Here is a 23,963-nt window from a genome sequence, read left to right on the forward strand (position 1 = left end):
AATAACATGCAAATGGCAATGATTTTTTTTTATTTTTTATTTTTTTTTTGGTAAGGCTATTCTTCCCATAACGAAGGCTGATTATTTTATTAAGTGTTTTTTTGCTTGATGGATATTTCACTCACTCACGTTGTGTCAGTCTCTATGTACAGGCTCTATACTCCAGAGTTATTGTACAAAAGGCCATTGTCATTCTGCAAATAGGGTATGATTCATTTTTGGTGGGTGTCAAAAACTAAAATTGTAATTATTGCTTTGAACTTTTACTAAAAGCTGATGTTTTTCTCCCAGAGGAATGCTCCTTATTTTCATACGTGAATCTGTAAAAGTGAAATCCTCCTTAAGTCTTTCTATCATTGAAACGCCTGCCTGATGTAGTACAGTTCAGGACCCTGTTGTGCTGGGCACTGTATAGCTTCAGAGTAGATCTTTAGGGCAGGAATCCATCTACTATCCAAATAGATAAGGATTTCCAAATAGGGAAAGGATGAGGAAGACACCCAGAAGTGAAATGATGTGTGCTAAGATCTGATCAAAGATGGAACAGAAATGAATGACCTCTTCTTTACTGAATGTTTGCTTTGGCTGTAGCATCACCCCTGTATCTTACCTGTTGGAAACTGTGCTTCCTGGTCATAAATTATCCCAGGTGATACAGTCTGAGCCCAAATCTCAGATTGCCACTATTTTAGTTTATTTGGGTGGATCAGAAGATTACTGCAGCACTCAGTGAGAAACTAACTGACGAAGGGGGTTTTGAGTTTGACTGAGAGCAGGAGTGAATCAACAGAGAATGTTTATCAGTCTCACCTTACAGACTTTGATTATTAGAGAAAAAATTGAAGGCTTGGATTCAGCTTTTCTGTTTCTTGAGCTCTTTACTGTGAATTTGGAATCTCTGGATTGGGGGCCATTGGGATTTTTAACCTATCCAAATGAAAGATCGGATCGCTAGAGAGCACCTTACTGTAGCTTTTTTGCTCGTACCGCCTCATCCCCAGCTGTGCCTGCACTGTGCTCGAGTTTTCCAAGGTCTCAGGAGCGTGTGTGATTTCTTGTGAAAGATGCACTTTCTTCTGCATCCGTGCTTTGCAGTCCTTTACAAAATGTATACACATATCACATAAACAGAAACAAACCAACAAACCACCAAAAGCAGTTTTGTGTGAGGAAGTGGCTGGTATCTGGTGGCTTAAAAGAAAATAAAATAGAATATGTATGGCTGTCCACTGGACAAAACTGATCAGAATGTTTATCTGGCTCATCTGAGTGTCTGTCAAACTGCTGTGGCACGGAATTGGGGAAGTCAATAGGTTAGAAGTGAGGCAAGGCTTTTCAAACACAGTGTGCTGTGAACTGCAAGAGGCCAGTAGAGAAATACATTTGTAGCATGACTTGGCAGCTGCAGCAGGACTCTGAATGTCAAGAAGGCTGCATTTGATTAAAAATTATTATGCCTAGCTGCTGACACAGATTTTTTTTTCCCCCGGATCTTGGTATTTTCTTCAGCTTTTTCTGCGAGTGTCTGCACACACATAAAGCAGATCCCTTAAACAGAATTGAATCAAATAACTCTCATAATGTTTTTTCTTATTGCTAACATTTGTCACCTTGATGCATCTGTAAAGAGATGAGTTGAGACACAATGTGCTGTAAAATAACTGCTTGATGAATCAAAACATAAGTTCAACATCCAGTGCCATGCTTAATATGATGCAAGCTTCAGGGTTAACAAACTCATAAATTGCCTTAGTATAGATTTCTCTCCTAAAATTCAGCCGGTCCTTCCCTCCTAGAAGTGTAATTGTCCTTGTTGCTGTATTGCTAGTTGAGATGTTGCTCTTGTGCTAACAAGCCTAATTCATCTAGGCTCTGTACACTGGGTTTTCTTAACACCTTGCTGCTTTCCAAAGCTTGTACCACCAAGATACAGTGTTCCCGGGTACAGATTGGCACTAAGGTGGTAGAGACCATGCAGGCAAATGCCAGCTGAGAATGTGATCTTTTATAGCATTCTTTTGTGTTGAATGTGCCTTTGGGAAAGTAGGTATTTGGGGCTGTACGCTGTAGGAGAGCCCTGTGGCTTCTTGGAAGGTAAATATGACTTTGTTTAGGGTGACTCTTTTATTGCAGTGTTATAAAACAATAAAAGCAAAGTTGTATTTACAATTTCTAAGTTATCTAATTAAGGCGGTTATAGCTGGCCATGAATCTATTTGTATTTATACCCTGTAATTTAGATCTCCTTTCTTTTCTGTTACCTAACAACTAGCATAAAATAGCTAGTTTGAGTTCTTAGGAGGAACTGTTTTGTTTGCTGGCTTCTAAAGGAATCATTGACTTTTCTAGGGAATCTGCTTTAACTGAAAGAGCTCAGCAGATGTTTAGTATTCATTCTTTTTTCCCTTGTCTGTGTACAGGCTCCTTCATGATGGTGAACAGCTCTGGACGGGCATCCGGGCAGAAAGCTCACTTACTTTTGCCCACGTTGAAGGAAAATGACACACATTGCATCGATTTCCATTATTACTCTTCCAGCAGAGATCGTTCGAGTCCTGGCTCTCTGAATGTCTACGTGAAAGTGAACGGAGGACCACAGGGCAATCCCATATGGAATGTCTCAGGGGTTGTAACAGAAGGATGGGTGAAGGCAGAGCTTGCCATCAGTACTTTCTGGCCGCATTTTTATCAGGTATGAGTTCACAGTATTTCTCTGTCTGTTTCCATTGAGTGTCTGGCTGGGTGTGAGCTATGAGCTGTTGTTAGCAATAAGTCTTCTGAAAATTAAATACAGCTTTTTTTCCCCGCATTTTTTTTTTTTTTTTTTTTGCATCAGATAGAGTTTTCATATGACAGTTTTATAGCAAGAGATGATAGAGACATCTTGACTTAATTCTTCTCACCCTTTTTCTTTACATATGTTCTCAGGTCACAGAGGAAAAGCTGGGCAGGTGAAGTAAATTATTGGAAAGTTAGAACCCACTTATGTATCATGAAATATGCATGTAAACGGACTTGGATTGGCACTTCCCATGCACACAATGGACTCATATACTCCTTGTTAAGCAGTGAAGACATGAGAACTCTTATCTTCTGATTTTTATCGTTTTACATTCAAGGGAAAAAAAACGGTGCCTGGGAGGTAATTGCACCCTACACCTTGCAGGAAAAGGAGAAATACATATTATAGTGTAAGAAAAAAGAGCATGAGTGAGATGGGAATTACAGTAAAAGAAACTATGAAAAGGCATTGAATGCTCTACGGATAGAAAACAGTAGGAAGAAAAGCTTTTTTTTTTTTTTTTTAAATAACTGGGTAGTAGGTCTGTAAAATCTGAGCTAAAGTAGAACACTTTAATGTTCTGCCTCCAAAAAGGAGCCAAGGATTTCAGCAGAATAGATAAGAGCACACTGTACAGGGTGAAGGGGAATATGGGATAAAGAGATGCAAATGCACTGGAAGTGGTGTTTTAAGGGCTGTGCACAACTTGTCACTCGCTCTGAAATCATATTAAAGTGATCGATACTACTTTCATATTAACATCAACCAGAATCTGCTTCGTAGTAGGTGCTGTACAGAGAGAACAGAAATGATCTTTCACCCAGGTAATCAGTGCTTGAAAAACCTGGAAAAGACAGTCTGATCTCAAACTACGAGATCCAACTGTTAGATATACCAATACCAGACTTCCTGAACCTCATTACATCTTTTGCAAGTTTTTTTAGAGGTCAGGTTTGCTTTTCCCGAGGAAGAAAATCCTTTAAATCAAAGAAGAATTTTGCACCGCTGTGCAAAAACGAAGAGCCTAAAGGCAGCAGTGACTGCCTGGGAGTGGTTCCTGCCCAGAAAATGCAAATGTTCTCTCTCTTTTTCTCTCCCTCTCCTGAGCCTCACCTTTATGATGGATAAAGTTCTAATTTCCCTCTGCTAAAGTATGGCTCTTAAAATGTTGTCAGGGATCTGATAGTCTGCTCTGTCCTTGGTCCCTAATTTTGTCCATTGGTTTCTGCAATCTAGTGACTCTCTATGTTTAAGGAAAAAAAGAAAAAAAGAAAGAAAACTTTAAGCTCTCAAAAGTGGGGGGGAAATGCAATCATGGAATTTTATCAAAATTACTGTTGGTTACATCGTAACACTTGTGGCTGAAGGAGTCCAGAGGTGGCATGGTGATAAAAGCTTCTGTGTACCGATGCCTGGGGAACGTCTCATTGACACTCACAATCCAGATTATGCTGTGAGAGTGTTATTTGTCAACTTTAAATCAAAACTGCACGCCCGGAGAACAGTTTGTGCAGAAGAGGCCTGAATGGATATTCTGTATTTCAAAAGTACAAGGTAACACAGGGGGGAAAAAAGTATTTCTCCTAAATAATGAAATCTACGTCAAGAAAAATGTTTATTTTCTTAATACCCAACAATTACACCATCAGTAATTGCTGTGTGCATTGAGAAATCTGAAGCCAACTGCCCAGGATGCAAGGTATTGACAAGTGCCCAGAGCTTTGGAGGTGTGAGTAGCAGCAAACCAGTGCTAGGCCTATTGCCAGAGGGTCGTGGTTTGGGTCTGGCAATTCTGCACAAGGGTTGTATGAGTCACCTACATCCAGAAGCACTCTGCTGAGGTATTAATGTGATGGTGGTAGAGGTTTATCAGCTCTGCCCATGAGTTAGTTGTGCCTGGATTCCCAGTCTGCGAGCGTTTGTAGTGTAGTGAGAAAAATCTATAATAGCTCTAGGAGAAAGGTAAGACGTGTGCTCTTGAATTACTGCATGCCACGAGGATTAACTTAGTCCCAGAATGCACTGAGCACAGCACTACAGTCTGCCAGGAAGGGGTGTTTTGATGTACTGATCCTGTGTACTGTATTGATCCATGCCTGAAGAAGTCTGTCGTACCACGACAGATGAGCCACGCTACATCACTAACACAGACATTGCTGGTAGATAGCAGCAGTGAAATGTGGGTTTGTTTATGGGTAAGGAAACATGAAATGAATCTTGGTATTTGCAGTTCTCAGGAGCATTTAAGAATGTTGAAGAGCCAAACTTTGCATTTGCAAATTATATTAATTTCTGAGAACTTCCAAAAATGTTAAGTATTAAACACTTGTTCTTCAGCCCAGGTGCTTCTGCTCTGCCCACTCTGACAGGGCTGAAGTGGTGCAAAACTGTATAAAAGGGTGAGAACAGTGTGGAAATCTGAACTGAGAAATAAAGAGATCTGAGAGTAGAGTTAAAAAGGTAATAAAATAGCTGTCCAAACAAAGCAGTGTGAATTGAGACCCTCTGCTCTTGTCAGTGATTTTGGCAGCAATGTGAAGATTAAATCCATGGTCTTTTTAGAAGCTGACACAGCTGCTACCAACTCAAGGTTTAGGTTATTTTGTGCTCTATTAAAGACACTGAACTGTGTCACTAATTAACAGAGGTCAGTCCGCTATGTGTTTGTTTTTACCTCAAAGAAGCGGGGAATTATTCTTTCCAAGTTCTTGGCTTTCAGGAAATTGAGGTAGTAATTCAGCAAAGCTTGTAACTTCTCAGCTATAAGATAAGCAAAGTAAAGTTTGGTGGCTATGAAGGCGCAGTTTAATCCTAGTCTGAAGGGAGTCACAGTAATTGCTGTGTGACCTTAGCAGTAAGTGCCGTGTTTATCATGAATGAATTTTCATTTATCAAATAAATTGTCATTTCCATACTGAGGACACGCATTCTATTCCTTGTTTATACAGTCCTTAGAAAGTATTCTTGAACACAGGAAACATTTATTGATGGTTTGATCATCTTCCAGATATTTGCTACCTCCTCTTATCCTTCGGACAACCTATTTTTTGCCCACCTTCATCTGCTGCAGAACTCTGTTTATATTGCTAGCACCTGAGCTTTTCTTACTTTGTTTTTTCCCCTTTATTTCTTTATTCTACCTGTTTTTATCATGGCATTTTTCTAAAGGGCTTATTTCAGGAGTGCTCCCACTTGGAATGCTTTGAACTGAGGGAGTAGATCTTAAGATATCATGGGAATATAAGTAGAAACTAAATTATGGAAGCCCAAATGCAAAGCAAAATGATTAATGGCAACCTGATTATGAAGTACATGCTGCTCCACTTTTGTAGCTTGAGCTGTGGTGGTCGGCATTCAAAAAGCTGAATCTTTTGTTGAGTTACATCTTCCAATGGAGGAGATGAAGAAAAGGCTCAATAGTGACAGGCTAGGAATGCCAAATTTTATTTAAAGTGGGAATAGCAGTGTTGAAGACTGGCTTTTAGTAGTTAACAAACTTAATGGTGTTCCGGTAATGATTTTGATAGTCACGAATTATCCTGCAAAAACAGTGGCTGCTGCAGTAGTAGTAACTGTGCCAGCTGAACACATTAATTAGCTTTGTCCTTGTAAACTTTACAGCATTTAATACTGTTTTTTTCCTGAATTTTATTTTGCTTATTTGGCAATAGTTAATTAGTTTGAATTTTACCAGTCTCCCAGAGTCCCCTTGCCCTGCCCCAAACTCTTTGCACACAGTATTTGTATTGTACTTATAGAACACTTCAAATCAGATGTAATTGCACATGTGTGTAATTGGTTTCTTTGCTCTTCCAAATGGAAGCAGTACATAGTTCTCACTAATCCTAATTAATATTGCTCTTTTTGTTATCTGTGTCAAATTGATTTTCTGTCTTTGACATGTGTCTTCATGCTGTATTGCATAGGTACCCCTTTGTTATTAATGATAAAATGCTTTGAATGTATCAGACATTGGAATAGGAGTGGAATGTGGTGACTGGCCAAATGACTAGTGCAGTTCTTTCTAAGAAAACCTTTTCTTTGTATTTCAGGTGATATTTGAATCTGTCTCTTTGAAAGGACATCCAGGGTACATAGCTGTGGATGAAGTCAGAGTTCTTGCCCATCCATGCAGTGAGTATTCTTTGTTCTTCTAACCGTCTCAATGCGTTAAATACCAGGCTTTGCAGTCTATAATACTGGGCTTGGCAGTCTTAAGTTGTGACTTATCCAATAGTGCCAACTGTAAAATCTCTTCTGTTTTGGTATCCCCCAAAACAACTAAAGACAGCCAGCCTTGTGCAATTAAATAACTTGACAATTTGTGCAAAAGGCAAAGGTGCTCTGATTCGGTCACTTGTGCCAGGATGTTTGTGGAAGTTTCTCATTGTAGAAGAGTCACAAGAACATAAAACTCTGTTTTGTTGTTTCGGAATTGTTCTGCTGTAGGAAAAGATCTAAATGTTTCTGATAATGTCCTGCGTGGTTAACCTAAGGAAATAAGACAAATTGGTTCGATATATAAAGTAGTAAAATAAGAAAAGACATATCCTAAAGGTATCTCTCAAAAGAAAGGTTTTTGATTCTGCATGAGTTATTTAATAAATAAATCTCATTTAGACTTACACAGCAACGAAAACTAATGCAGGTTCATTACACTGTTCAGAAATATTTGTTCTGTTTCTCCTACCTTAGCTGTACTATGCCCAGCTTACATTTTTCCAGCATAGAGAGACATTAAGCCTCTACATTTGTGTGCGCACTTCTTTGGTTTCTCTGTGCATCTACTGAGAGGCTCAAGGACTTTTGTATCCCTACACTGTGTATGGAGCATACAGATTTTTAACAGCTTTCATGTTCATTGATGAGTTTAGACATATCTCTTTAAAATATAGTATTTTTAAAAAGTAATCCATAATAAATTAATGTCTTTTAGTGCTTGAATTATTAATTGTTATGTAGCAGATTAAATTGAATTTATGGGTGATACTTTGGCTTATTATATTTAGGTTTGTTTATAACTTTGATGCTGTAGTATTTCCAGGTGGCCTGATGTCCTTTGGGAAGGTAGCCCACCACCCCCATCAGGTTGGAGCTTTAACAGCCCCTTTCACTGGTTCTTAGTTTCAGTAAATGAGCAGCAGCTCTTCCAAACAAAATTCTGTGGGTGAGGTTCACCCATTTTATTTCAAAGAATAGCAACCATTCGCAATGTGAGGTACATGGCTCTGCTCAAGTTTAACAGGACATTTCTGATAACTGCAGTATGGTTAATTGCAGTTTAACTGAATTATATTTGTATTTACCATGTGCTTGTTCCTCGGGCCTTTGGGTGTATTTACTTCATTAAGAAATACTTACAATCTGTGTTGACCAGATGTTGCTGATAACTGGCAGCCTCCAAACAAATCCCCCAAATGATGTGTATGCATTCCAAAGCATGTTTGGTGGTGACTGATCCCTTTACTGGGAAAGAGGCCACAGAACCAACTGTGAGGCAAAGACAAGAAGGTTATGGGATTAAAAAATATATAGCAACCCCAAATCCTGCTTGGTGAATTATTAAAACTGATGTTTAAAACTCCATCTCCAAGTACATGCAGGTTCCTCTGGAAAATTAAATGCAATCTTGGTGACCCAAAGCTGGAATTACTCAGACTATATCCAGTGCATTTGAAATCAGTTGGCAACCTGCAGTGTGTGCAGGTCCCTACAAGCTATGAGTTCTCTGCAGTCTTTGCAAATACTTCTGTCTGATTCCCAGTGTTGTCTTTGCTGTTCAGTAGTGACACTGTACAGACTTACTTTGCCCCTCGGGTTCATTTTACAATTGTTAAAACTCAAAGCACAGGAATGAGGAAGCTTCTGATTGAGCCTGAATGGCACTTGAAATTATTGGTGTTATGTTTTAGTTTTGAGGCTGGTGTGGCTATATGTGCCTGTTTTGGAGCTCACTCATACCTGAACACAGGCAGAAGTCACTCCTAAATAGCCTGCAAGCAGCACATAGTACTTGCTTTGCTGCCTGTCACCCAGAGGTGGTTTACCAGTTGGCTTTGACACGCTGCTCTGACCCCTAGAAAGCACGATAGTACAGAATCCCTGCACTTGAGTTGTCAGCAAACTGGGCATATGGAGAATGTGGCACAGGAATTAGATAAAAACCTCTGACGTAGCATGCGGGCAAGGGTTTTCTGTTCATGTGCCTGTAGTAGACAACCATCTATTTGCCAGGCTTCCTGCACACACATGCCTACATCTTCTGAACCTATTTAATTCCAATAGAAAAATGTAGGTTAGTTTGTGCTCTGAAAATATGTAATTCCTTGGCTACTTATATCCAAAAGGTAAAGATGAAGTTGAAAAATGCTGACCCTTACTGTATTAGAAGGCTATTGTGTGTCCTACTCTGAGAGTATTTGGTTGGTGCACAAACTTCCTTCTGAAGCCCAGCAAGCACAAAGCTAATCAGATGACCTTTTTCTGCTGTCACAAAATATGTTGGTGATATCAGCATTTGGATGTTGGTGGTTTAGTGTTGAACGAATACTGAATTTATTGTCATCAAAAAGCAGATATTGGCGTTATTAACCAGTGCAGCAATCCAACACTTATCAGTAATATCAATGTTTCATTTAATATCAGTGATTTTATATCAGTGGCACTGTTACTCCACAGTTACAGGATGTATTTGATAGTCAATACAATTGAAAGGAGAAAATTCTTTATACAAATTTGTTTTGGCCAGCCACACTTGACAACCTCAATTTCATTTCATTTTGCCCTTGGTAGAGCCACAGTTTCCTAAAGAGAAAAAATGTTCTCAGTTACTCTTAATAGAAGGGAGTAACAAATTGTTTTGGTGACCATGAAAGATCTGTAAGATCCCCTTGCTCTGCACCAAGTAGCTCAGTACTGAGGGACAGCTTTATTTTGCTAAATCTCTTTGTCAGGAGTAGGATGACTTGCTTTGTTCTGATATCTGTGTTGGTGTAACACAATCGCTGCCTTGCTCTACCCTTCCTATTCTTTGCATTTCTTGTTAGGAAAAGCACCTCATTTCTTACGGCTTCAGAATGTGGAGGTTAATGTGGGACAGAATGCGACATTCCAGTGCATTGCTGGGGGGAAGTGGTCCCAGCATGACAAACTCTAACTTCAGGTAAAGTGATGCAATTTTTTCAAGTAAAATAAATAGACAGAGGACAGCAGGGTGGTGGGGCAAATGTTTATCATCAAAATCCTTTGAGAACTGCCTTGAGTTGTTTCCAGATCAGAATTCAAGATGATAAAATGCAGAACTGTGCTTCAGAAGATGGAAAAAGTGGCCAGCAAAATGTTAGTTCTAAACATACATCTTCAGACCTGTAAGCACTCCTTCATAAAAAAGAAAAGGCAGAACAGGTGCAATAATCCCTCCCTTCTGCTTAATTTTTGGTCTTCTTTCCTTTTGCCCTCCAAAAATATTGTTGACAAAGGCTGAGGGAAGTATGTTGAGATGAAAACATTCCTTAAGGTATGTTATAAAAGGACAAAGCCAGTTTGTACTCATTTTGTTTCTTCCTCCCAGTTTCCGTTGGCTTTTGCTCTGCATTGGCTCTATATTGATAGCAGAATGTTCCTCTGGTTGCTCACTAAATGACCAAAGAGTTCCTTCTCTTTGTGTCTATTTTCATTCTACTGGTTGGACTTCAAAAACTGTGTTGTGCTATTCACGTAGTGACAAACTTAAGTGATTTTCAGTTCTGGAGTTAGAAATGGAGCTTTTAGCAAACTGGAAGGGTGGAGTGCTGTTTGCCAGTGAAGGACAAAGTTATTACTTGTGCCCTTTGGAGTACTTGGCTCTGTGGAGTTCCAGCATTGCCATATTCTATACTAGAGTTCTTCTGGAGACTTTGAAGATAGTTGAGTTGAAAATTGTTTGAAATTGGTAATCACAGCCTGAACCTCTGATTAATCAGCTGAGGCAAATGTTAGGTCAGCTGTGGGAGCACAGGTGAGACTAATTTAGCTGTGGTCCCAGAAGGGGTGGAGCTTGACTCCACCTCCTCTAGACCTCATTTAAGGGCTGACCACCACTGAGGCAGTATCTCTTGGAGATTGCTCCCTGGTGGAGGTTGCTTCAGCATTTCCCAGTGAAGGCATCCATATTAGTGAGTTTTTCCTCATAAATAACCTTCTGAATATCTGTTACCATCTTTGTATCATTCCACCTTGCACTAGTCTAAATACTCAGGCAAGAATCAGTTTACTAATGGTGTAAACAAAAATTAATACCGGGAAAAAGATTGTGTTGGTGAGAAATGTGGTTGGCGTTCTGTAAAAATAACAGTCATTCTAACTGTACATTATTAAAGCTGTTATCTTAAATTATACCTTTTAGCCTGAAAATTATTGGCCTATGTTGTACTTTTAGCATTAACAGAAACATATTTTGGCTTATTCTATATCTTTTTTTGAATTATTTCTGTGAAATCTTTCCACGGAATGATTATATGTGTGTGAAAAAACTTCTGATCTGAAGCACTGTGAACCTTTTTTCCAAAGAGAAGAAGGGATTTGGGAGGAAATCATCATTGGTAGGGGGATCCTGGTTTCCATTCTTTTAAACTGGAGGATTTAATGAAAACAGCCTTGGAAATACTTCCCAAAATTGATTACTGGAAACTGGCACAATGACTCTGTGTTTTCCATTGAGGTTTCTAATAAAATAGACCAACTGAGCAAGTTCAGGTGTTTATGCTGATTTCCCGTTAATTCATCATCTGTCACTTTTCCAGTTGGGAAAATGCTGCATGGCATTGGTGGAGAAAGATTTATTGAGGATTGCTGGACATATAAACATTGCTGTTCATCCAAGCAATGTATTTAAATTGTTCTGGAAACAAAGTTTTATGCCTGAAAATGACAGGTTTATAAAATCTGTTCACTTATAGTATTTTCACAGGAGTACAAAATGCATTCATTTGTAGTATTTTCATGTCCTGGATAAGCTTCTGGATATACCCAGTACAGATAGTCTTAGCTGTCACTCTCCAGGCTTTTCAGTATACATAACACATCAAACGCACAAAAATATGTCAGAATTTAAGTAGATACAAAAAACTTAAATATATAAGAACATTTAAGCCCACTACTTCATAAAACCCAGAAAGCCTGTAAATTTTTCAGGGACGTTACCAGCTGTCTTTTCCTGAATGAATTGTACTCGTACAAAATCTAACCTAGTGAAGGTCTGAGCAGTTTTAAGAGTAACGAAGAGTGAATAATTTGTGTGCCTTTGTGATGTGAGTTGTTTTCATCTGTCTCCACAGCAGTGGAATGGGAGGGACACAGCATTAATGGTTACTCGAGTCGTCAACCACAGGCGTTTCTCTGCTACCGTCAGCGTTGCTGACACTTCGCAGCGCAGCATCAGCAAATACCGGTGTGTCATTCGCTCAGATGGAGGATCTGGAGTTTCAAATTATGCAGAACTAATAGTGAAAGGTAAGTTGTATTAATACAGCAACTTGGTGTTAGTTGAGCGTTTCCTCCTGTGTCAACTGTGTGTAAAATTTGACGTCCTATTGGGCCTTTCTTTCTTTCAATCCTATTAGATTCAAGTAGGAAAAATGGGTAAAAGTGACATGAATTTCAATCATTTTCTTAAAACAAGTATTTGAATCAAAGCTTTATCTGAATACAGCCTTCTTCATGAGCTCTTGAAGTAATGTATGGTAGCTGTGGATAATTTTAATGCAGTCAGCAGAATAGTTTATCTGTCAGTCAGCTTCATCTGGCTTGCTTTACATTTCATCAGACACAAATAATCCTATGGTAGTGTTGCATGTCAGAAGAGTCTGTTAAAGACTGTTGGGTGCAGGTGATCTGGAATGATTCTGTTGATGTCCTGAAGCACACAGTACAGATATCAGTAGCTCTTAATGGAAGCTGGAGGTTTCAGCTCTCTTATTAACTGTGATTCGGGAGGTGATGCTGTGCCTGACACGTGCAAGGTGGTATTTGCTTAAGAACATCCATGATGCACGGAATGAAATGCTATTTACTGCGCTGCTTTATTAATGTTACCCAAGCTGCACCACAAGGATGCTCACTGTGACTTAGGAGAACAAACCAGAAGGTGACAGTCTCCCCTTAGACTGCTTTAGTGTCTATTGAAGGCAATACTGATGTGGGTGGAAGGAATCTTCTCAGAGAATATAGTTTTATTGATCAAAACTTTTGTACGTTATGGAGATAGAGGACTGTTGGAGACATGAGATCACTTTGTTCTACTGTAGTACTTTTTTAGCAACTTTTTCTGTCACTTAGCACTAGCACCTTCACAATGTTTTAAATATCCAATGTTGTAGATATTCAGGCTACACTGATCATGAAGAGAATGTTCAGATTAGGTGCGAAATGCTTTTAATTCCCACCAAATTATCTACTATCTCACTTGTTAGAGGAGTTAACTTATGATTAAAATGAAATCGAGTTGCCAAAAGCAGCATATTGGTACTGTAAAATTGTTAAGTAGAGGGAAGGCAGTCTTCCAGAGCAACCAATATTAGAGTATGCAGAGTTGGGCATGTGCCTGACACTTTCATGTTTAACAGTATGAGGAGGAGAAAAATAGAAGAGTGAGTTGTAAATGTGAATGGCTGGACATCCAACATGATGGACATTGGTAGACTCACTGCTGAATTACCCAGGCAGACACCTAGGCAGAGAAACTTGAGGAGAGGAATATTGTTATGGGAAGGCACACTCCTCTGCTCTGTGCTGCTGTATTAGTAAGCAGGCAAAGTTAAGTGGTTCATTTGAGGTTAGCTTGATGCAGCACTGTGAAACACTGGGATTGCATGGATGAGTACTTCTAGTCTGGCTAATTTTAGCGTGGGTAATAGCAAATTCGCAACACATATATACAGACTGAAATGAAAGCAAATTGGAATTGTTTAATTCTGAAGAGATGTTTATTGAATTGCAGTAATGTACTTGGGTATACATTAAATTAGTCTGTAATTGAAGTTCTGCTCAATTGATAGTCCTGTCCCTAAACCTACTAAATCCAAGCTAATTCTTTGCCTCACATGCTTTTTCCCAGTTAGCTGAACATAAAATCATGTAGGATTTTTTCAACAAAGGTCAAGGTTGAAAAAGCTATCTATATATCTTTCTCATGTGAAGATCTGTTTGCTTCCCTTAGCCGTAAGATATTTTATTACAGCAATGAGAAAGTGATTTACAGTTCTTGATGCTGCATAATTTAGTAGACACAGATTGAGGAATCTTTATTTGAAATACATTTACTACCTCAACACTTGAAATTGGTACCGTAGATACTTCTTTCAGCAAATAAACCAGTGATATTAAACACAAACCAGCCCCTTTGGTTGTCATACGTGACTATGTGGACATTATATTTCCAATACTGAGAATGCTAGAGAACTGCCACTGCAGAGCTGTTCACTGTCTGTGCAAATACCTTCTGTAAGTGGCAGTAAATCTATTCTTCTCTTTGCACTTCAGAATCGTAATCACAAAGCCTGCAAAACCCATCATTTCCATCTGCACACCTTACCATCCTTTGGTGCTCCTCTGGAAAATAGCTCTCCTCTATTTCTTAACTTTCACAGTCTCTCATACAGTAATTTTGTGTAGGGCAGGCTTCGAGTATCCTAGAGCTTCTACATCTTGCTGTACTGATCGCATGCAGATGGAATGCTTCTCGTCCGTAATTTTCTTTTAAGTAAAAGCTGCATGGCAGTTATCCATATTCTGAAATAAATGCATATTTTGCTTGTGTAAAGATTGTTTAAAATACTACAAAACTGTCCAGGATCTGAACACGTGAGATCTGTATTAATGATACAATTCGAGTGTCCTTCCAGAAAGCCTCTTACTTCATGTGGGAGTGTGAATAACATTTTAAACTGTGCGTGTGTTTGTATTGGCAAGTTGTTTGCGATTTATTTTTCTGATCCATTTCAGGTAGTTTGAGTGCCCAAATTAATGAGTGGTAGAAATTTGTAACTTCTTTTTTCTTGAACCTGTTTGTTTTTGCAGTCTTGGCTCACCAGCAGGTCTTTTGAGATCATTTTATTGCTACCTGATGATTTTTATGAGATCTGTTCTATGCTGCCACAACAGGAGTTGCAGTATGCGACAAAACCCCTTTACAGACCTCTCAGGATATGTTCTTTTTCCCTTCAGTTTTGCCTTTGTTGATTTTTATAGTGTTTGATTACTCAACACAGATGTAAGACAGTCTGTTCCTTAGCTGAGTGGCTTTCTGTCATCCATGTGATGTTTGGGACAGCTCATCTGTTTATCAGTCACTTTTTTCTTGAGGTTTTCAGACATGAAGCTGATACTTGCAATGATGCCAGAGGGAGAGGTGGGTTGTTGTTTTTTTCCCCAGTGTTGCTTACTGTTTTTTCTCTAATTCTTTTCTGGTCTGATGCCTGTCAAGACAACAAATAACAATAAATAATTATGCATTAAGACAAAATACCTATGTATGTGGTTAAGTTGCTTCAGTATTAAATATATAGAGATATACCTTGCAAATTCACTATTAAAAATTATGAAGTAGACAACCTCTACCTGCATTTTGACCAGTCTCAGTATGTACCATTGGAGTTGTATCCAGAGTAGTTTCAATTAATTATTAAGCTTCAGGAAGAACTATTAGGAAAAAGAACTTTCCAAAGCCTAAAAAAAATAAGAAATAAAGATATGTCTCGCACATCTGATCCAGGCTGGATCTGGCCATAGAGATGTTGCATCAGGCCCTCCATAGGTCTGCTTGGGTGAAACAAGTGGGAGTGTAGATATGAAAGTATATTATATGGCATTATGCATGTACTGCAGATTAGAGCTTGCATCTGGACTGAAAATACAATTGACTTCAATGTACTTCCTTAGGATGACATTGTTATGGGGGCCTGTAGTGACAGGATGAGCAGAAATTGCCCTCTTCCAGTTTAAAGCTGATTTAGATGTGATATCAGGGAGAAATTCCTTACTGCGAGGCTGGTGAGACACTGGCACAGGTTGCCCATTGAGGCTGTGGATGCCCCTTCCCTGCCGTCATTCAGGGCCAGGCTGGATGGGGCTGAGCAACCTGGGCTTAGAGGGAGGTGTCCCTGCCTACAGCAGGGGGTTGGAAGGAGGTGATCTTAAAGGTCCCTTCCAACCCATTCTTTGATTCTGTGACCATAAACTCCATAGTCTTTCACTTCATATTCATCCACAGTACATGTATAATTTTGTACCTTAGGATACTGGTATGAAAAGTACTCATTAAATGTATCATAATACCCTTGCCATCACAAGATAATATAGCAACTATTGCCATAACAGTACTCAGATCCCTGGGCTGGGGGTACTGATAAGAATAGTAGCAATGTTGCAGTCATCTTCTTTTGCCTGAGAGTAGCTGGAAGATCCTAACCTGGCCCCTCACTTGGAGCCATTTAGGTGAGAAACTCATCTATGGTCGGAAATAAATGCTTTTTAGATTTCACTGTTAAAATATTTTTTTATAGTGTGCAGAAATTCAGATAGGAATTTTCGTGCCTCACGGCTATTAATCGGGCTCATCCAGGTTGTGAAAGTTGCTGAGTAGATTTGAATTCACCTTGAATTAATCAAGGTCCTGCACGTTATCACTTTATGAACAGGGAAGCATCTCTCGTTGGCACTGTCAGCGGTATCAGGAAAGCTGTGATGGGGAGGGCTTTCCTCAGGCTTCATGCTCTCACACTCTCATGTTCTCTCTTTGCCTTTTTACACAACTGGATTGTCTGCAGAGTTAATGTGTGCAGCACCAGGAGAAGTTAAGTGTAGATTTGATCGGGTGTGTGTTAATGTTGCTCTTTTGGATTACCACAGAGTGTATGTGTGGATGTGAATGGATGGGATTGAGTTCCTTAGGATTGTTCTTAATATGCATGTTTCTAAGCGTGATGCTCGTGATGTATAAAGTTCTTAACTGAATACAAGATAAAAATGCAATAACAAGTAGAAAAAAAAAGAATACAAAACAATCTTTTTGAAGTGAAGGAGCTTGAGTAAATCCTTGTGCTTTCTGAGTGTGGTTACCTGCAGCCTCCCTGATGTATCTCAGGAACCGGTTGTGATGGTGCAGGGAGCAGACGGCTCATGTGAGCTGTTGTTCTGCTGGCTGAAAGCCATGGGGCAAGCAGTCCTCACCAGTCTTAGGCAGAGAGAGCTGTTACAGCTTTGTAGGAGCAAGGAGGCTTCTCCCAGGGTTATCATCTTCTCTCTCTCTAGAAGAGGACTCTAGAAATAGCTAGGAATGATTAACTTAGTAAAAGGCTTGTTTGTTTTTAGTTTTGTTTCTTTAAATCTTTCCTCTCAACTTGACCTGAGTAACTGCAAGATTTGTTGTGGGAAGAAGCCTTCTTGCTGCTTTTAAGTAAGATAATGTTATGAATGTATTGAATGTATGAAATAATTGTGCCCTGTCCTATACCCTCTTACCTGCCTCTACCAAACAGAGGAGAGGAAATCTCCAAAGAGCAAAAGTAATGAAAGGAAAAGCATTGCTGTGTGATAGACTTTGTCATCTCACTAGACTGCCCTGGCATTCCTTGACTTTTCCATCAGCTATTCATGTAGACCTGCATATTTCTATATAACCTTATTCTTCTACCTGCTGTTCTGAGAAGTGTCTCCCCACATCAGACAAATACAAAGGATAAAGTGGGAATCGAAGTAAATAAATGAGCTGTTTAATCATAACAATTTCAATCTTAATATGTTAAAATTGCCAAAACAATTTACATAAGGTTTTGGTCTTCAGATAAAAGATGTGGTCCAAAAGTTGGTGGAAATAATATGTTGTTTTTTGGTTAGTGTTCCAGTAAACATCTACCTATTAGCTTCCTATTGTAGAGAAAGCTCCCAACAAACAGTTCAGCTGGTGGAAGGAGGAAGCTTGCAAGAACAAATGAATGTGTTTCAGTCTGCCTAGGATTACACTCATGCTTGAAAAGTACAGACAAGGTAATTTCGTATATTTCATGCTGCCTTACATCGTGGAGGAAGATAGCAGTAATGCAATTTTCAAGTATCTATTGCTGCTGGGGCGTACAGCGTATTAACTTATGTTGAGGGACTTTCACTGCTGGAGGCTTCTGTTGTTCTGTAGTATTCATATGACAGTCTGTAGTCTTGCTAATACCAATTCTCATTTGTTTATTTTTAAAGGGATGGGAGGGGTAGCAGTTACTTGGCCAGTGTTGTTTATTGTCCCCATTAGCTTTCTTGCTTGGTGGCTAAAATATAGTCAAAATACAAAATTGTCCCTTTGTTAATTGTTCTGCAATCTATGCTGCTGTTTCTAGTAGGGTTTGATCCTGCTGGGTTATGCCTGTAGTTGATATTTGGCAGTCAGAACACACAGCCCTCTCCGTGCCCATTTAAAATCATCAGAAAAGTTGAAGGCAGCTGCAAAGAAATTAATTCAGGAGTGCTGCTATCGGAAGGAAAAAAAGCATCAAATGCTAAGGAGATATCTTAAAAGCCTTTGCTAGCTGGAAACGTTCTTGCAGTTAGGATAGCTTGGCAACTCAGACGATCAGATGTACACCATGCAAAATGTATCTGGAACTTTCCATTGTTCTTTGTTTCTTTCCAAGGTACGGTGTTTTCTAACAGCTGATTGCTTGTGATGCTCATATGATATTACAATTCAAAATGACGCCCCCCCACCCACCTTATGACTCAACTATGAAATTTAGCAGAAGGTTTGAGTCACATGCGTCGTTAACTGTCTCTCTTCCACTCATCTTTCTTCTGCCTCTTTAATTGTAGGGAAGTTATTAATGAACTTTCAAACCTCTTGGCAAATGGAACCTAGAACTATTCTTAATTTGCCCATGCTGTGGTTACAATCCTGTTAAGTGCTTTTAATTCAAGAGAAGGCACTTGAAGTACCATCTGTCATTGTACTGGATATTGGTGAGGAGTCTGGTATGATTAGGAGACCTTTGACACTTGTTAGATATAATTGGTGGATATGAGCTGTTATCTCCGCAGGAAGGATATCCTTTCTACATCAAAATATCTTTTCTGTTGCAGGAGGGGGGAAAAAAAGCCCAAAATTGTAGTGCTATACTTAATATGAAATGTGGGCAAAGATTCATTAGATTTCTCAGTGTGCAATGGTCATTATTAATAAGAGAACCTGTCAGAGTAAACTGGCAAAACAGCACGGATTCCATTTATATGTGAGAAATGGTTGAATTTCAAATGAAGGGAGTAAACTCATTCTATTGGGATGCAGGTGCCTCAGATCATGATGACTGGAGATTGTAGGAAGTTTGTGGTGCTAGACGCACAGAGTGTAAGGAAGCATAGTTACTGAGCTCTTTCAGGAATGCAGTAGTTACTGCAGCTAATAGGCTTGCTGCAAAAGTATTACATTTGCTACTGGACAACTGAATGAAGTCAGGTGTGCTGAATGGAGGCCCTTCAGCCAGCTTCTGTTAGATATTGAGGGAAACAGGGCTTTTAAAGTTCACACAGTATTTGCCTCTGAATGATGGAGCTGAACTGCTTTGCATTCAAAGCCGGCAGAACTGAACTCCAGGGAGAAGCTGGGTGTTGGTTACGTTAACATTCGCCCTATCCAAATGAAAAGATTAAAGAGCATTTTTCAGCGTTAGGGAAGGAATGCTCACTCTGCAGTCAGCTCCCACTCAGCTTCGAGATTATTGGAGGTAGGAAAATATCCGAAGTTGCAGTTTTGCATTTAGATTTTGCAGTCCCACTTCTTCCCCCCTGCTCCACTGAGGAATTTATCTGAGCCAATGATTTCCCAGCATCCATGGTAGCTGTCAGGTGAGGAAATGCAGATCCCAGATGATCACCAACAAACCCCAAAACCTGTTGTGATGCTTTTCAGCTTTGATCTGATGTGTTAATCTTCTGCCATGATAAATATCACCACTTGTTGCCCTCCTTTACTGGTGCTGGGATGCTTTGCTCACTTCACATCCTTCCTGTTACTTCTGCCCTGCTGTGACTTTGAGAGATGCCTTCAGATGTAGGGGCAGAAACCTGCTGAGCAGCAGTTAAGTAGTGTGATTGCAGCAAGCCCTGCCTCTATTGTAATCCTTAGCCTATGGATTTGAGGGCAGAAAAAAAAACCAAACATCAACATAATATGAAGTTTCTTGGCTTTGTACAGACTAGACCTATCTCTCTACAGGTGAGATTTCCCTCCCGAGCATCTCTCACTTCTCTTTCTCGGCAGGAAACTTTCTATCAGTGCACGTTTGTATGTGAGGAGGATGCAAATAGCTGCACGACTTAGGCTCTCTCTCTTTGGATCCTATAAATCAGTCTTTGCGTGTGCTTTACTGTCCTATTTATGAGCCTGCAGCTAATACTGAATCACATGGCAGACTACAACTTACAAACTGCTTGTTCCCTCAGCAGGATACAGACACAAATTAAAATGGAAAAGGGTTGAATTGCTTATTTCTTTAATTCTCTCTTTTGTTTCTGCTGTTTCTAAGTTTCTGACTGGCCCCTGTGAGCAGTGCTGAGAAGATCTTATTCCCTCTTACTTGGCATTATGGTATTATTCAGTCCTTTGTTCCAAACTCAGTATTTCTCAGTATTTTCCATGGTTTTGAGGCTGGAATTCTCAATATAAGCACTTTTGTGTTTCCTCTTGCATTTTCTTTTGCCATCACTCTACTACTTAGTCTTCCACATACCTTTGTCTACTTGTTGAGCATTGCCAAATCACTTACTTCTGCTTCCTTGTGTGTGTTATGGATGAATTTCTCTCAAGTCTCAGCAAGGAACCTTAAGCATTGGTAGAGGCAAGCACTTGGGCAATGGAATTACTGCTTACCCCTGGGTAAGGGCTTCCACAGTGATGCTCCCAAGAACTACAGGAAGACACAAAAAGCATCAGCTGAGAACAGCATAAGAGCATGAAAAAGTAATTCTGAAGTTTAAAACTGTACAGTTGGTGATGTGTTCTGGGAGACAATTATTTCAAGTGGTTTGTGTACACTAAATCAGCAGCCTTCCATATTTACTGCATTTACGGCTGTATGCTGTACGATCTGTTTATAAGTAAAAAAGTAAGGTGTCTATCCTTAGTGAATCCACTGCACATCTCTGTATCAGTTCTTATGCTTTTATATGCACCTGCTGCTTCTCTTTCCTGTTAGCTGCTCTCAAGAGGAGCAACTCAAATGACAGGCCATAATGTTATCCACTCATTGACTTGTCTGTCCACATCAAAATGTTTTGCTGCAGACAAGGTGATAATTTCCCTTACATCAGTCAAACTTCTGTCAGTAAGATCAGACAAATGTCCCTCTGGTTGCTGCAAGGTATATTTATCCTGTTTCCAGTCTGAACAAAGAAAGGAGCAGTAGGTAATTCTGGTGGAACGGAATAGAGCAAATTACTGATAATTGACAAGTAAGACACTTGAGTTGCTAGGGTTACTCCAGAATAGGAGAGGTTTATGTATAATTACAACAGTTCAGTTCCTTGCGTGGGACTGCACTATTGATTCCCCTTGCTTTAGATATGTTTGTGAGAAAAGCAAAAGAGAAAAGCCAGTGTATTTCAAAACAAGTAGTGAGAGTGTTGTACACAAAATGTTCTTTCATTTTGGCTCCTCCATTAAACTGAAATTCCTTGGGCACTAAGCCCAAGAGTTCAGAGTGACATTTGTAAGGTTACGGTCTTCTATACGTTCTTTCTCTTGCCATTTGTGTCCAACAAGCCAAGAGTCCAGACAGTTACATCACAAATTGAGAGGAGAGTTCAGTTAGTAGTTGGATGTGTGAGGTGTTTATATCTTTGGGGACAAATGAGTCAACTTTTCTGATCAAACTATGATTTGATAGTGTTCTACATCAAAATGTGTAGAAAAAAATAAACAAAACCCAAATAACTAATTAGTAGAAAGCGTGAGAGAATCTAACTTAAAACATAACTATTGATTGTTCCATGTGTTCTTATTGTCCCATCTGCTGTTGCAGAATCTGTCATGATTTAATCATCTTAAAAGTTCATTTTTAGGATAGAGATGTCTTAGTCATATATATCTGTCAAGTCTTGACTATGTGGGCAATTCTGGGATTCACCAGTGACTCTCTTCAGTTGTTTTCTCTTGAATATTACATAGTGGTTATTTGAAAAAGATGTAATATCTGGAGACCTACACTGCTGTTTTTTTGTGTTCTTTTTAATTTTATGTTTTCTGATGCTTTATATATGTCTGGTCTGGGTGGCAGCTCTGTTTACTAATACTGCTTCCAAATTGATTCATGTCACCAGACGTGCACCACATTTCCTGTGCCTTTTGATGCTTGAAGGGAAAAACGTGTTCTACGTACACAGCAGTGAATCAGTTTGGGTATTTACTCTTGTAAATAGATGGAGACAGGAGACAAGCTTTCGCCAAACTCAAAGGCAGTGGATCTGGTGGTATTTATAATTCTAGGAAGCTTTCAAACAGGAATGTGATGGTTGGCTGACAATGGATGGCATCCAGTCTGCCAAAGCTGAGTTATCTGAACTTGAGCAGATCTTTCTCTCAATGGCTTCAAAGGCATCTGCCTTTCAGGGTGAACTGTGTAAGAGACTGAGGCACTTGTTCTCCAAGGCCATTTCATTAGATGACTGGAATTCATCCTCAGGATAGCTATACTTGTACAAGTTAATGTGCATATCATTTCGAAAGCGGCTGTAGCTTTAGGCACAGCAGGCTTAAAATAATCTCTGTAGTTAGGACAGTGGATGCCATCATACTGGAGTACAAGCACAAGTACAGATCTCACTCCACATTGTGTCACACGTGCAAAAGTAAGCATTTACCATATTGCAAATCTAAGCCTATATTTGTTAACATGCATGCAAAAATGAACCCAGGGGACTTTAAGATGATATCTAACTAAATGATTGTGCTTGGGGCCCTGAGGCTAATGGCATAAAATGTGGCAGTGCATTAAGATCACTTAGCTGAAATAGCACCTCAAACAATTTATATGTTAAATGAGTTGTCACATATCTTGCTGGGATCTGCAGCCCTCTTTTCATTATATGCATTAATATATTCCTGTTTGGAACCATCCTTTTTTTTAGGGGGGGGAGGAGGGGGGGGGATGAGGTGGGGTGGAAAAAAGGGAGTATTCAATAAAACCCCACTGGGTTCAATTTTCAAGAAAATTAACAAATGCCAACTTAATTAGTGTAATAAAATTGTGAAGGATGGGGTGTGGTTAATATTGCATGAAATACGTATCCAAGAAGAAAAAGCAAATGGATTTTTGTAGGAATGCATGTTTGGATCCATCTGCAGTTTATAATAGATGTTTTGTTCAGATCTACACAACAGAAAGTTGAATTAGTGTAGCAGGTGTACGTTTTTTGTTTAAATACACTGATTGGCACCTGCTTGCCCCTGCATCCCCTCCTCTGCTCTTATTAATGATCAGTATCCTGTTAGAGTGAGAAAATTCACTTTTCATTCAGTTATATACAATTCATTTGCACTGACAATTGTTTTGAGATGGAACATACTTCAGCAGATTTGAGCAGCATTGCTAGTCAGTGCCCACAGTCTGTAGTTGTGGTGGTTGTCCTTAGCTCTGTGGGGCTTTTTATGCACTTAAATCCATACTTTCTTCTCTTATTCTTCTGAATGTCTGCTACGACCACAGCATTCTGAGTTACTTATTGTCCTCCTCTATCTGTCCTCCATCACCTCATTTTTCTTATTTCACTCCTTCAGTCCTGTCCTTGCCTCCTAATCAGGAAAACACACCTTTAACCTGTTGCTAATGCCCTTAGAAAACAATGATGCTGTTTGGATCTTTGCATAGACATGCTATGGTCTGTATCAAGGGAAAAGAAGTTTTTCTCCTGTTCCCAGACACAACTTGGAAGGAAACGTACTTAAATCATCTCTGTCACACGTGTTTCTGTGAAGCAGGAGGGCAAAACATGATACTTTCTAGATTAATACTGCTGTTAGTCAAGGTCGTTGTATCATCCATCAAGAGGCTAATCCTGCTGGGTAGGAAGGTTTGAATTTTCCAAGTCTTTCCAAGTGAAAGGCAAGCAGACCATTAGCATAGTGCCTGGGATATCTCTGTTCACATCAGTTATAGGCAATTAGTGTTTT

At 39.4% G+C, this 23,963-nt stretch overlaps 2 protein-coding genes across 2 annotated transcripts in view; both read left to right on the forward strand.

The window, feature by feature from the left end:
* The window catches only part of LOC146755413 (receptor-type tyrosine-protein phosphatase T-like), a 158,749-nt gene extending 148,811 nt beyond the window's left edge, over nt 1-9,938 (forward strand). Inside the window, exons 4-6 of the mRNA XM_085525495.1 lie at nt 2,421-2,692; nt 6,835-6,916; nt 9,829-9,938. Coding sequence (XP_085381621.1) covers nt 2,421-2,692; nt 6,835-6,916; nt 9,829-9,938 — 464 coding nt within the window. The remainder of the gene's footprint in view (nt 1-2,420; nt 2,693-6,834; nt 6,917-9,828) is intronic.
* Nucleotides 9,939-10,886: 948 nt separating this feature from the next.
* LOC146755417 (receptor-type tyrosine-protein phosphatase T-like) overlaps nt 10,887-23,963 on the forward strand; it is a 37,947-nt gene continuing 24,870 nt past the window's right edge. The window contains exons 1-2 of the mRNA XM_085525595.1: nt 10,887-10,935; nt 12,097-12,271. Coding sequence (XP_085381721.1) covers nt 12,124-12,271 — 148 coding nt within the window. The 5' untranslated portion in view covers nt 10,887-10,935; nt 12,097-12,123. The remainder of the gene's footprint in view (nt 10,936-12,096; nt 12,272-23,963) is intronic.

The sequence above is a fragment of the Coturnix japonica genome, chromosome 32, assembly GCF_054131305.1.
Source record: "Coturnix japonica strain WE chromosome 32, WE-NBRP24, whole genome shotgun sequence".
In the NCBI taxonomy this organism is placed as follows: domain Eukaryota; kingdom Metazoa; phylum Chordata; class Aves; order Galliformes; family Phasianidae; genus Coturnix; species Coturnix japonica.